Source organism: Gossypium arboreum, chromosome 10, assembly GCF_025698485.1.
Source record: "Gossypium arboreum isolate Shixiya-1 chromosome 10, ASM2569848v2, whole genome shotgun sequence".
Lineage (NCBI taxonomy): Eukaryota > Viridiplantae > Streptophyta > Magnoliopsida > Malvales > Malvaceae > Gossypium > Gossypium arboreum.
The window spans coordinates 122492693-122506195 of NC_069079.1; the positions used below are offsets into that span (position 1 = coordinate 122492693).

At 33.4% G+C, this 13503-nt stretch overlaps 1 protein-coding gene across 4 annotated transcripts; it reads left to right on the plus strand.

Annotated features, from left to right (window-relative positions):
- The first annotated feature begins 1510 nt into the window (after nt 1-1510).
- On the plus strand, nt 1511-6497 carry LOC108487263 (synaptotagmin-3). 4 transcript variants are annotated; one of them, XM_053020767.1, is made up of 13 exons: nt 1511-1665; nt 1772-1937; nt 3520-3618; nt 3721-3771; nt 3850-3973; nt 4110-4228; nt 4312-4413; nt 4535-4609; nt 4722-4798; nt 5062-5311; nt 5417-5788; nt 5889-6017; nt 6093-6497. In XM_053020767.1, the coding sequence occupies exons 2-13, from the start codon at nt 1827-1829 to the stop codon at nt 6219-6221; spliced, it is 1638 nt and encodes a 545-aa protein (XP_052876727.1). In that variant the 5' UTR covers nt 1511-1665; nt 1772-1826; the 3' UTR covers nt 6222-6497. The 4 variants fall into 4 exon arrangements, with proteins under 4 accessions (XP_052876727.1, XP_052876728.1, XP_017647050.1 ...); XM_053020768.1 differs by having other exon boundaries at nt 1805-1937; XM_017791561.2 differs by lacking the exon at nt 1772-1937 and having other exon boundaries at nt 1513-1665.
- The last annotated feature ends 7006 nt before the right edge of the window (nt 6498-13503 follow it).

Below are 13503 nucleotides of genomic sequence, written 5' to 3' on the forward strand. Positions count from 1 at the left end.
TAATAATTTGATTTGGTATCGATATTGTTGTCAATGCAAGAAGATATAAATTTGTGTGCATTGAAACACGTTGTCCTCTTATGTAAGGGTTGGAGAAAAGTTACAAGTAGTTCTAGATATTGTATAGAAAAAAAACAAAGATTAAGTATCGTGATACTACATTTATATGAAATTAAGTAAATTAAAAATTAGTTTTTATCTTTGTAATATTTTTTTATTTAAAATTTTTAATATATTGTTAATATATTTTTTATTTTTGTACTGTTCAACATGTTTAAAGAATATTTTGTTAGTTAAATGAATTGAAAATATTTTGTTATTTGATAAATAACTAAAAATGCGAAAAGAATAGTTCTTTACATAACGTGTATGAAGTATTTCTTAGCTGTTAAGGGTAGTATTGTCATTTTAGAAAACAATAATAATTCCAACCATACGAATTAAATAATCCATCTCCTAAAAATATAGATAATAAATATTAAATTTCATAAACATATATCTTTTTCCTCTTTTTATTATTTATTTGATAACAAATGTCTTAATTAAATTTAATTTTACCCATGTTGTTGTTAAAACAAAAACTTGTCAAATGTATATTTATATTTTTGGTTTAATTATGTCGTAGTCCCTATATTCTTTAAAATTTTAATACTTAATCTCTTTAATTTTAACTTTATTTTAAAATTAAAGTCCATTTTCTTTCTACCATCAATTTAATAAACAATATTATCAATTGGATTTTAATTTTTATATCAAATAAATAGAGAGATAAGGGTGTGCTTGAACCACCATTGAAAATGAAAAGATTTCAATTTTTATTTTTTAGTTTTTTGTATAATTATAGGTGTCTTTCATTCGTTTTAAGGTTTAAGCCTAATCTTGTTCGGCAAGGATGATATTTAGGTAAAGTTCTCCCAACAATGATATCTTAACATTTAATTTTTACATAGAGTTTTATAATTTTTCTAATTAAGACTATATTTGGTAATTAAGTAATGAATTTAAATTATAAAATATGTTTATTATATTATTCAAAATTAAATATTGAATATAATTATATTGTTTGATAAGGGATAATATAACCTTAAATGAAATAAAATTGAATTTTAGCATGTCCCAATCTACCTACGTATATCTCATAATTTTCATTGTGAATTATCAAATATATTTTAAAAAAATTAAATTATTAAAATATTTTTCAATATATTATCAAAGAAAACTTTAATTTTTCAATTTATTAAAAACACCTAAATTCGTGAAATTTGAAGCAAAAGGAGTAAAATTCAAAAATAAAAAAAATTGAAGAATTGGGTCAATTAAACTTATATTTTCTATCATATTTAAAATATTTTATATTTATACAAAATTTTAATAAATTAAATGTTTATATTTTATAAATTCTTTTGATATTTTTATGTCTATTTTAATGCCTATGTTTAAGTTACGTGATTATCTCTCTCTTGAAATTAGATGTTAGATTATGTATATTAAAATTATATTAAATCATATGTGAATTTTATATGAATGTGATATATTTGATTTTATTTAGAAGACAGAAGTTTCAATCTATTATTTGAACAGAAAAGTAAAAGTTGTCGCCCAACGTAAACCAGTCTATGTTTTTGGCGGTATTATTTAGAGTCTCAAAGGCTCTCTTTGTCTTTGGTACGTTTCTGAACTCACACCATTTCCTTCTACACTACAAATTCGTCCCATTTTTAAAACATCTCTTCTTTTATTTTATTTTTTCTTCCTTTGATTTTAATCCCAGCTCCATTTTTGTCCATGTTTTCTGCATCAAAAGAGCCAATCTGACCTGGAAAATAATGGGATTTTTAAGTACTTTATTGGGAATTTTTGGTTTTGGGATTGGAACTTCTATTGGACTCTTGATTGGATTCTTTCTCTTCATATACTCTAAACCCAAAACTGTAAAGGTAAGCAATGAATTTATCCCGGCTTCAATGTGTTCTTTTTTTTTCCCTTTTTCATGTTCTGATTTCATCTGGGTATTTGTTAAAAATATATATTTTCCACCTCTTTTAATCAAAGTTCAAGTTTTTTGTTAAGATTACATCTGGGTATCTCTTAGTTTCTCCATTGCTATTGTAAAAATATCCTCTCTTTTTTTATTAATTTTCTTCTGCCACAGTTTTGTACTTTTTCTTCTTATTGGTTTTGAGATAACAATGTATCATAGTTTCTTAGTATTTTGTACTAAGGATTTATATTCCATCTGGGTTTTCATTGATGCCTTCAAAGCCTTGGTAAAAATGATGTTTTTTTGCAACTGCCGTAAAACTTTTCCATTACTAATTTCTGCAATTTTTTTCCCTGTACTTTTTTAACGAAAGAAGCTTTTCAATTGTTATTAAATATTTTTACTAAATACATACTTTTCTTTACTATTACTGCTGGAACCTAAGCCAAGTGATTGTGACTTATTTTTTTCTTTGTTTTTATATGTGTGTTTTTTCATGGTGGAGATTATTTTTCATGTTTATCATAGTTGATAACTTGACATATTTTGATTTTAGAGAAACTTGTTCAAGATGTTAAATTTTGATTGATTGAAACCTTGTTGTCTTTATTTAAAAAAAAAAAAACCCTTGTTGTCAAAGTCAAGTATTTAGAATTAATATTCAAAATTAAAGTAATTAGAATTATAAGCAAAAATGGGAACTTTTATTTTCTTTTGATGGTCAAGAATTTGTGGCTCTTAACTGTTCCTTGAGTGAGGGGAGCTAAGCTAACAATGGAAGTAATTGACAAAATGGATATGGACCATTTTTTATTCCCTGCATTTAATGTTCTTTCTGGACAATTCCTTAATCAAAAAGCACCCATGGACTTGCTCTATTTTTTTCTTTTTTATATTTTTGGTGAATTATATTAATGCAATTGATATATGGCCTAATTAATTAATGATCTATGCCTCTAGCTGTTCCATTGATATCATACATAGGGTCGTTTGACAAAGAAATATATGAATTATCAAGTTTTAGATAGGATGGGATGTATGGATTTTCTGGTGATTCAATGATTGTTGAATTCCCTTGAATTGGATAAGCCGGAAGATTATATTGTAAAGTCGTGGAAAGACCGACAGCAAATTCCGGACAAGGAATGGAATTCTGATCTAATATTTGATTATATTGCATTCATCCATGGTATGGCCAAATTATTCAATGATGCCTCTAGCTGTTCTGTTGCTATAGCTCGTGATTATCGAATTAAGATGGAATGGTGTGTCTAAATTTTTGTATACGTTTGATGGAAGTTGAATTTCCTTGAAACAGATAAAACCAAAGGTTTTACGATACCGAATAAAGTCACAGACATGATGGTGAATTCGCAACAAGAAACGGGTTTCCTCATGTGATCATTGTCTTTTATGTACTCACTAGTATAGTAGAAAATTTCCAGAACTTCAAGAATCGAAATTCCATGTTGATAATGGTGTTGTTTTCCGGCTAATTTATGTTTGTTTTAAGCTCATGTATGGACTGCTTGGTATAGGAACCAGTTCCTAGGCCGCTTTATGAGCTAGATAACGATCAATTGCTGGATATTCTTCCTGATATTCCGTTATGGGTTAAATGTCCCGATTATGAGAGAGTAAGTATTCGAACTTTTAGAATGATTTATCAAAGTCTTGATTTACACTCATCTTGTTTTTCTTCTAGCTGTATATTGATGGTAATTGTGAAAACAATGCAGGTAGATTGGCTGAACAAGTTTGTTGCTGATATGTGGCCGTACCTCGATAAGGTAGTTCGATGACTTGAAAAAGTTTCGAGATTTTCAATTATGTTAGTTATGAACTCGGAATTTAATTTTAATCTACAGGCAATTTGTGCTCAAATAAGAAGCGCTACCGAACCGATGTTTGCCGAGTATGTGGGGAAGTATCAAATAGAAGCCATTGAGTTTGATAATCTAAGTCTCGGAACTATTCCTCCGGAAATTCATGGTAAGAAATGGATGTTGTTTTCTCGATTTGTTCCCCAAAATCATAGCATAGAACGATTAAGCACGGGAATCATGAGCATGAGGCCGAAATTTCTTCCTACTAATATTCTCATTTTATCGTATTTCACTATTTGCAGGTCTTAAAGTGTGTGAAACAAATGAGAAAGAACTAGTCCTCGAACCGGCAGTTCGCTGGGCTGGCAATCCGAACATTGTTTTGACGCTGAAGTTGTTGTCTTTCCGAATCACCATTCAGGTCAGAAGAGTCTAGAGACAGAGTTGAAAGAAGAATGTATCTTTTTCTGTTTTCTTCTAGAGTTTGATTATGCTGCTTCGCAGTTAGTAGATTTACAAATATTTATGGCACCACGGATAACTTTGAAACCTCTTGTACCTACCTTTCCATGTTTTGCAACCGTTGCAGTATCACTCCTTTGGAAGGTTAGTAAAACTTTTTGAACATCGAAAATCATTGGATTAAAATGTTGGTTACGTTCAGTTTTAAATATCAATGAAAACTACAATTATTTTCCGATGATGATGTTTACTACCTACCATTCAGCCTGATGTAGACTTCGGAATGAGTATACTTGGAGGTGATATTATGGCTATACCCGGACTTTATCAGTTTGTCCAGGTATTGTACTGGTAATTTCTATACAAAAAATAGTCGGATATAATTGTGGAGGGCTTATGAACTTAGAATTTTGTCTGAAGAACAGTCGGCTAACTGTTCGAGTTGCCTGCAGAAAACAATTAAAAGGCAACTTGCAAGCCTCTACATCTGGCCACAAGCACTAGAGATACCCATTCTTGATTCTGCAACGTAAGTTTCTATTACATACCGTGTTATATCTACTCCATTTTTTATTACCGAGCGTTCTAGAACTTTAATGTTCATATATACTGTATGTTGTGAACTATTTTAACTTTTAAGGCCTTGGTTATATTGCGTTAAGTTCTGGATATTGGGTACTTTACGAACCATGCGTACTAGAAGTACTTCTAATAATTATTTTCGATCGATTCTTATAAAACTATAGAGTTTTATGCTTGTTGGCCGAGTTTTTATTTTGGTTCTTTTTTTAGGGTGGCTGTAAAGAAGCCTGTTGGAATACTACATGTAAAGGTTGTGCGGGCACAAAAGCTCTTAAAGAAGGACATCCTCGGAACGTCGGACCCTTATGTCAAGTTAAATCTATCTGGAGAGAGGCTGCCATCGAAGAAAACAACCATCAAGAAGAGGAATTTGAATCCAGAATGGAACGAAAAGTTCAAGCTTATCGTAAAGGACCCCGGATCTCAAGTTCTTCAGTTACAAGTCTTCGACTGGGACAAGGTTTTTTCGCCTTCCGGTCACTCAGTTAATTTATTGTGATAAAAGCAGATTTTATCTAGATGACAATTCAAATTGTTTCTTCTTTGTATGTGTTGTTTTTCGCAGGTTGGTAATCATGACCGACTTGGAATGCAGTTTGTCCCACTGAAATTTCTTACACCCTACGAGACAAAGGAATTTAAACTCGATTTGCTGAAGCATACAGATAGTTATGATCCTCAGGATAAGAAGCAAAGAGGGAAAATTGTGGTTGAACTTATGTATGCCCCTTTTAGAGCTGACAGTGGTAAGTTAGAGGGGACACAAGACGGATACAGCAGAAAGGAAAGCGGGTTTGACCGGACATCCGACAGTGAAGTCTTTGGTGGAGCAGGTCTCCTTTCAGTTCTGATTCAAGGAGCCGAGGATGTTGAGGGTGAACGCCACAATAACCCTTATGCCGTAGTTTTTTTCAGAGGAGAAACAAAAAGGACAAAGGTAAACTTCTCGCAGTTGCATTTGTTTGTGTTCGAACTCCAACTTCTTTTCTCGGCTTAACATTGCTCGGTCCACCATTTTACAAAAATGGTGTTTTCAGATGATCAAGAGAGCCCGAGATCCCCTCTGGAACGAAGAGTTTCACTACATGCTCGAGGAACCTCCATTAAATGAGAAGATCCATATCGAAGTCATGAGCAAGCGAACAGGCTTTAGCTTCCGATCAAAGGTATGCACTCAACTTTCTCTGATTCTCACTGCGTCGTTATATCTTTAACGTTACTTTGAATCATTTCCCATGTAGGAACATCTGGGAAATGTCGATATCAATCTTACTGACGTTGTCCAGAACGGACGAATCAACCAGAAATACCACTTGATCGATTCGAAGAATGGAGTAATACATGTTGCGATAAAATGGGTGACAGCTTGAGAAACAGGAAGAGAATTTAAACCGATGTCAATTGGTTTTGCAATAACATACAAAGATTGATACAAGAGAAATATATGGAGACAAAGATTACTGCAAAAAATCCATGTATAGAATCCCAGTTAAATTCAGTGCCAATATAATTTTTGACTGTAAATTTTCAGTGCCTTAATATAGGTATGTTTATTTAGTTATTTTATTTGGAGTATACCTCTTATGTTGTTATTGCTATTGAAAAAAGCCAATGAAGCTGAGGAACCTACCAACTCAATTCATAAATCCACATATAGGATGCTATGGGATGTCTTGGTTGACAATCCAAAATATGAATTTATTTAATGTGTTAAACCCCATAAAAGTATCTAATGTTTTAGACATAACACAAAATAAACATATCAAATTTACTTGTCAAATCAACTATTTTACATCAATGGCTGAAAGGGAACTTGGAAATTCCATTTTAGGACTAATCTTTTGGGATGTGAGGCAGCCCAACTCCCATATTTTCTTAGGCTAAAGTTAAAGCTCAGTTTGAATTAGATGCATCTTGAACTTGCTCAAGTCCAATTTATCTTTCAGTACCCAAAAGGTTTTTCTTTTTCTTTTTCAAGATGAAGGATAATATATATATATATATATATACAAAACAAATATGTTAAAACTTAAACAAAATAATAATACTATCTTAAACATGAGTATGTGTATATAAAAGCAGTGAATACTTCAAATTGGATGCTGAAATTTTAGACAGTATACTTATATATATATATATATATATATATATATATATATATCAATTAATTTCATGTAGGATGATAGATCACTAAATTAGAGAAAGGTAAAATGATGCAGCATGCACTACTCCTTATATCTTTTGTTTTATATATGAGTTTACATGGACCATCATGTGTGTATATATATATATATATCACAATCTCTACTCTCTTTTATCTAATATTATCTCATAAGTCAACCATTCAGAAGCAATATAGCTTTTACCAATCACTTGTTATCTTTGCTAAATCAACCTTACTTTAGAATACCCTAACGTAATAATTAATTTTTTTTTTAAAAAAAAAACCTAATTGAAGGAGTCATTTTCGCTTTAATTTATATGAGCCAAAGCTTCCTCTCTCATGGCTGTCATACATTAAAAAAGTAAAAAAAAAAAATAGACATTTACATGCATTCACAATAATGCAGAAGACTGAAACTTTCATTGTACAAAAGGAAAAGAAACATAAGCTGACAATTTCTTTATAAAATGTGAAAAAGAAAATGGACCCTACTAAATAAATGACTTAGATATGGCTTGATTATGATCAAATGCATGTGAGATCACAAGAAAAGCTTTATATATATAAGAAAATTAAATTATTTTATAATTATAATCTTCTTTTGATTAATATTTGGTGGCATAAACACAACCCAAATCTTCATGAAATAAAGTTGTTGTTTTAAGTTTTAAGAATAAATTTTGATTGGCTACACAGTTTACTACAAAATTTAATTATGTTTAATTAGTTATATTCAGAAAAAAGATTATCCAAACTTGATGTTCCTCATGATCGTAAATTTTATTTCTTACTAGTAACTATACTGGTTTAAGTTAAAATAAATGTACTTACATGATACTCTTATTTTAAGGCAGTAACAGCCCGTATTTATACATAGGGTATAATTGAGTTGAGTCTGACCCAAATATTGTTCAGCTAAAGCTTGATTCAAAATTCAGAGTTTAATATTCAATTCAAGTCTAGTTGAACATTTTTTTTTTAATTTCAAGTTTGATTAAGCTTGTTTACCAATTTTTATATTCGAGCTCGACCAAATAGTTAAACTTAGGGCTAATAATATATATTATGGGTAATAACATAATTTAATAATAAAAAAATATGAAAAGCTTGATAAGTCTCATGAGTCATTCTAGTCAAGTATTATTAAGCTCAAATTCAAGTTGATCGATAGCTCGAGCTCAGCTCGATAATTACCAAATCGAGTTTGAAATTTTTTTTAGTCAAACTCGAGTAGCTTGTGAGCACCAATATCTCATTTACACCCTAGTATACCTTAAGTTTGGAGAAAAGTTTAGAAAGATTTTGAAAAATAGGCTTGGATAAAAAAATTATACTTGGTTTAAAATATGGGTCATATTCGGGTTTTAATATTCAATGTCAAGCTTAATTTGACTTGACTCATTTTCAAGTTTATAATATGAATTTTTTTCTCTTTTCTTTTAAATTTTAGGTAATTTATATCATATTAAATTAAATATATTATATCATAAAGTAAATATTAAAAAATATGTTAAGTTACATAATATGGGTAGCCTAAATGAGTTTGAATTAACCATTTACAAATATAAGCGAGTTTGAGCAGATTTTGAGGCACATATTTTATGACGCGACGGGCTTAAGCAGTTATGTATGTACTCATTTATAGGCTCAACCTGTAAACACCTTTGTTGGGCATTATGTTGGAACTAGACCAAATTAATCGGTTGAACTAAAAATCAATAATCCAATCGGTCCATTGATAAAAAAAATTTGAGGAAAATTGAATTCAAACAAAAACTAGTTCAAGTAGTAAAAACCATTTCAAGTGGATCTAAAATTAGTTAAAACAATTAATTTATTTTTTATAATTCATAAAATGGATGCATATATTTCTATTATCATTTATGTGTAGTTATTTTTATTTTATTTTATTTTATGATATTTGTCTTAATTATTTTAAATATTTATGAATATTTTAGAGTTTTTAACAAATTTTAATTTTAAATTGATTGAACTAATTAAATTGGAAATTGGTTATCTGAGCGACTCAAGTCTTGGTGGTTGTTAAAATATTGGGCACTATAAAAATTTCATGTTAAAATATGTCATTAGTTCTTATACTCTTTTCAAATTTAGAATTTAGTTGTAACGCCCCAAAATTCTTATTTTTGCTTCTGTTCAAAAGTGATATAATTGTATATTTGCTTCAATGGTTATGTGTTTTGGGTGTGTGTGTGAGGTCCCAAGTTCAAGCTTTGGTTTTGGCAAATTTTGTTATTTTTGGAATTAAGCCCTATCTCTGTTCAGTGGGCTTATATTTAATTATTTACTAAACTATATTAGAATGGGCTTGCTGGTCTAGTGGTTAAATTGAGTGTCAGATTGTTGAAGGCCTTGTGTTCAAATCCTTGTGCGAGTGTGAGAGTCTATTTTTGCTCGTTTGACCGAGAGAGTTTTGGTCAAATAGGAATTCTGAGTAGTGGAGCTTATTAAGGGATTTGAGGGGAGGAAGTTATCAGATTATTTTTTATTCTTTTCAGTTGGAATCTTATTCGCTATTTTGGTAACAGCAAACCAAGACGTAAGGGGCTCTCATTGTGGGAAAACGTGATCAAATTGTTTAAGGGTGTTGGGGTAAGTGTTAAAGGTAGATTGATGTGGTTATCGATGTTGTAATTTTGATTCAAACATGTAATAGGTCTGATTCTGAGCGTTGGTATATTGATTTTTAGGTTCTGGAGTGTTCGTAGTTGCAGTAGCATCGAAATCGTACTAGGTGTGTACCCGAATCGTAAGAAAATACATTTTCGGCAAAAGCCGAAAACTTTTCTATCGACGCACAATCGTGTGGTAAGCCGTGTGCCATAATACGGGCGTGTGATAGACGAGGCCAGGCCGTGCGAGCAAGACACAATCGTGTGATGACCAGGTAGGCAGTGCGCGACACACGGGCTGGACTGATTTGGGCTGTGTAGGCCACACGGGTAGTCCACATGAGCGTGTTGGATTTTGGGCCAAGACGTGTGATGGCCAAATTGGGCCATATAGGCCACACAGGTAGGCCACATGGGCGTGTGAGCCCATTTAACTGGAATGTGTTCTAAGGTTGCACTGTCGCCTAAGTCGACTGTGAATCTACTGTATGGTCGGTAAGCACTGCTTAGACCCTTAAATGCTTGAACTGTATGTATGATGTATTTACTGAGCATGATGTTTATATGAATGAGTACTGAACTGTATGTATAACTGATATTTATGTATTAACATGTCATATACTGTATATTGCATTGCATTCGGTTGGGGTGTTGATATTTAGAAGAAGTGTACTGAAAGGCTTTTAAGCCTATTTTCTGGCAACTCAACTGCAATTTACTGATTATGTGTCGCATTCGGTACTACTTGGAGTGTAGGGATGAGTGAGCGTTTTAAATCCTAGTGGACGGAGATGGTATGTAGAGGCTGATTGGGTAGTACTCTGTTACTGATTAATGTATATCTGGTACTGTTACTGTGATGGGCTTAGGCCTTAATACATATCTGATACTGAAACCGAAATGGACTAAGGCCCGAACTGCTACTGAAATTTAAATGGACTTAGGCCCAAACTGCATTTGACTGATGACTGATGTTTGATTGTATGCATATCTTCTGTGGGGATTACACACTGAGTCTCACAACTTCTGTTTAATCTGTACAAGTAATCCTCAGACTTAGACGGATTGGTGCGGTGGAGGACTCAGTAGTGACCACAAGTCTATTTAACGGTTTTAATTTCTCTTATGCTTTTAATTCCTATTTGCTTCTGGGTATTTTTTATGTAATATGATACTTTTGGTCTGTCAACCTTTGTTTTGGGATTTTAACTGGTTTCACGAACTTTTAAACCGCAACGAAACTCAAATTTTTTTATTAAACACAATGTTTTTCCTAAAAGCGAATGATTTTCCTCAAATATCATGGTTTTAATAGCTTCTGCTACAAAAGAGGTTTAAACGAATCAAATTAACGGGAAAATAATTTTAGAATTGATGGAAGATAAATAAAAGCTAATAAACGGAAACGATTTAACTTGACAAATTCGTTTTCAAATTCCACTTCATATAACATTTTCAGATTCGGCCATAACGTCTAGGCCCAGTTTGGGGTGTTACATTTAATGGTATCAGAGTCAGGTTACAAAACTCGACTGTGGATTTTAGGGTTTTAAAACTTGGATTTTAAGAACTGATTTTCAAATAATTTGAAATGATTTGACTAAGAATATGGTGCACCTAGTCTTCTAAGTCAATCCTATAAGTATTATGATAAACTATCATGATATTATAAATAGTCTTTTCTGAAAACACTCTAATTAGTGTAAATTGAAACTGTAGTGAAACTGAAACTGATAGAGATTATACTTGTGAAAAACAAACTCTGAATTTATGATACCATTTTACATAAAACATCTATTAACAAATACTGAAATTGTAACTAATTCATAAAATTCGTAATACAGATAAATCCGAATAGACATGAGCGCACGAGATATCTGTGTATGGGGTACTAAAAGCCGAGGTAGAGGCCGTAGAAGGGCTCAAGCAAAATTCTCTTTTTTGGGCAGCACGCCGAATCTGGATACGAGTGAGACGTTGGTGTCACCTACTACTGAGACTGGGTCTCAAGATCGCATGGCTGGGGATGACCCATTATCCCAAGCTATGCTAAGGATACTGAAGAGGGTCGCTGGGCTCAACACTAGATCTGGAGGCAGAGGGTCAGTTACGAAACGACTCCAGTCCAATAGAGCTGAACTTTTTAGGGGTGCCACTGGAGTCGCCCCTAATGTGGCTGAGTACTGGATGCAGGCTATTGAGAGGATAATGGATGATTTAGACTGTACCCATAAGTAGAAATTGAAAGGTGCAGTCTTGTTACTTCGCGATGTGGCCTATCAGTGGTGGCTGACTATAAAGGAGGCACACAGCCCGATCGTCTGTCTTGGGAGTTCTTTAAGTCTGCTTTCCAAGAGAAGTATGAAGGAGCCAGTTACATCAATGCTCGTAGACGTGAGTTTCTGAACTTCACTCAGGGAAACTGATCAGTGGCCGAGTATGAGGCTGAATTTTTGAGACTGAGCCACTATGCACGGTGGTGTCTAAGTATGAGAGATGCATCCATTTTGAAGACAACTTTTAAGGATAATTTGAGGGTGCTGATAACTCCATAAAAGGAGCGAAAGTTCTCTGTTCTGGTAGAGAAGGTGAAGACTACCAAAGAGGTTAAGCGCTCTAAGTGCCAAAACAAAGATCGTGAGAAGGGTAGGAACAAAAGGGATTCGGAGCCCTCAAGTTCGGTGTAGAGGCCTAAGAAAGAGGCTAAGACTGATGGGCCAGTTAGGGCGAGGCCCAATGTTGCTCTTACTAGATTACAACTGTATGGAGATTATGGTAGAGGCCATCAAAATGAGTGTTGGAGGAGTACTGCAGCGTGTTTGGAATGTGGGACATTACAGCACAGCATTCGGGAATGTCCGCTGAAAGCCGATCAGATGCAAGCTCTTGGTTCTGGTACTTTACAGCCACAGATGGCAGTTCAGCAGCAACAGAAAGGCCGTGGTCAGGCTAGGAATGGTAACGGTATAGGCCGCGGATAGATAGCATCTAGCAGAGGGGCTGGACAGACTGAAGCGAGACAGCATGCTCTTGTTTATGCTACTTACCGCCGAGAGAATAGAGATGCTCCAGATGTCATTACTGGTACATTTTTAATTTATGATGTATCTTACTTTACTTTAATAGACATAGGTTCCACACATTCCTATGTAGCTAACACTGTGTCTGGAAACTTAGGATTTTGGTTGAGAGTACTTCTAGTAAGGTGACTGTACTGAGCCCACTGGGGCAATCGGTTTGGGTTAGCAAACTGTATAGAGATGTTCCGCTAGAGGTTGAAGGGTTAATTTTTCTGGCTAATCTAATAGAGCTTCCGCTTGAAGAGTTCGACCTGATTTTGGGTATAGACTGGTTGGTCAAGCACCGTATTAGTCTGGACTGTGCGACTAAGAGGGTTATCTTGAGAATTGAGGAGGATAATAAGCTAGTCACGATTGGAGAACGTCAGAATTATTTGTCTAATGTGATCTCTGCACTGGTTTGTAAGAGATGTGAGGCGTTATTGGCCTATATTAGTGTTTCTGTTTTTGGGGACTCTAGTGTAGAGGACATCAGAACTGTAACGGATTTTTCAGACGTTTTTCTTGAGGAGTTATCGGGTTTACCTTCAAATCGAAAAGTGAAATTTGGGATTGAGTTTCTTCCTGGTACAACTCTGGTGTCTATCGCTCCATACCGTATGGCACTAAATAAGCTTACAAAGCTTAAGGCTTAACTGTAGGAACTTTTGGACAGTGGGTTCATCCGTCCCAGTGTGTCTCTATGGAGAGTACTGGTTTTATTTGTTAAGAAAAAGGATATAACCATTAAGATGTGCATAGATTATCGCCAGTTGAATAAGCTAACTATTAAGAA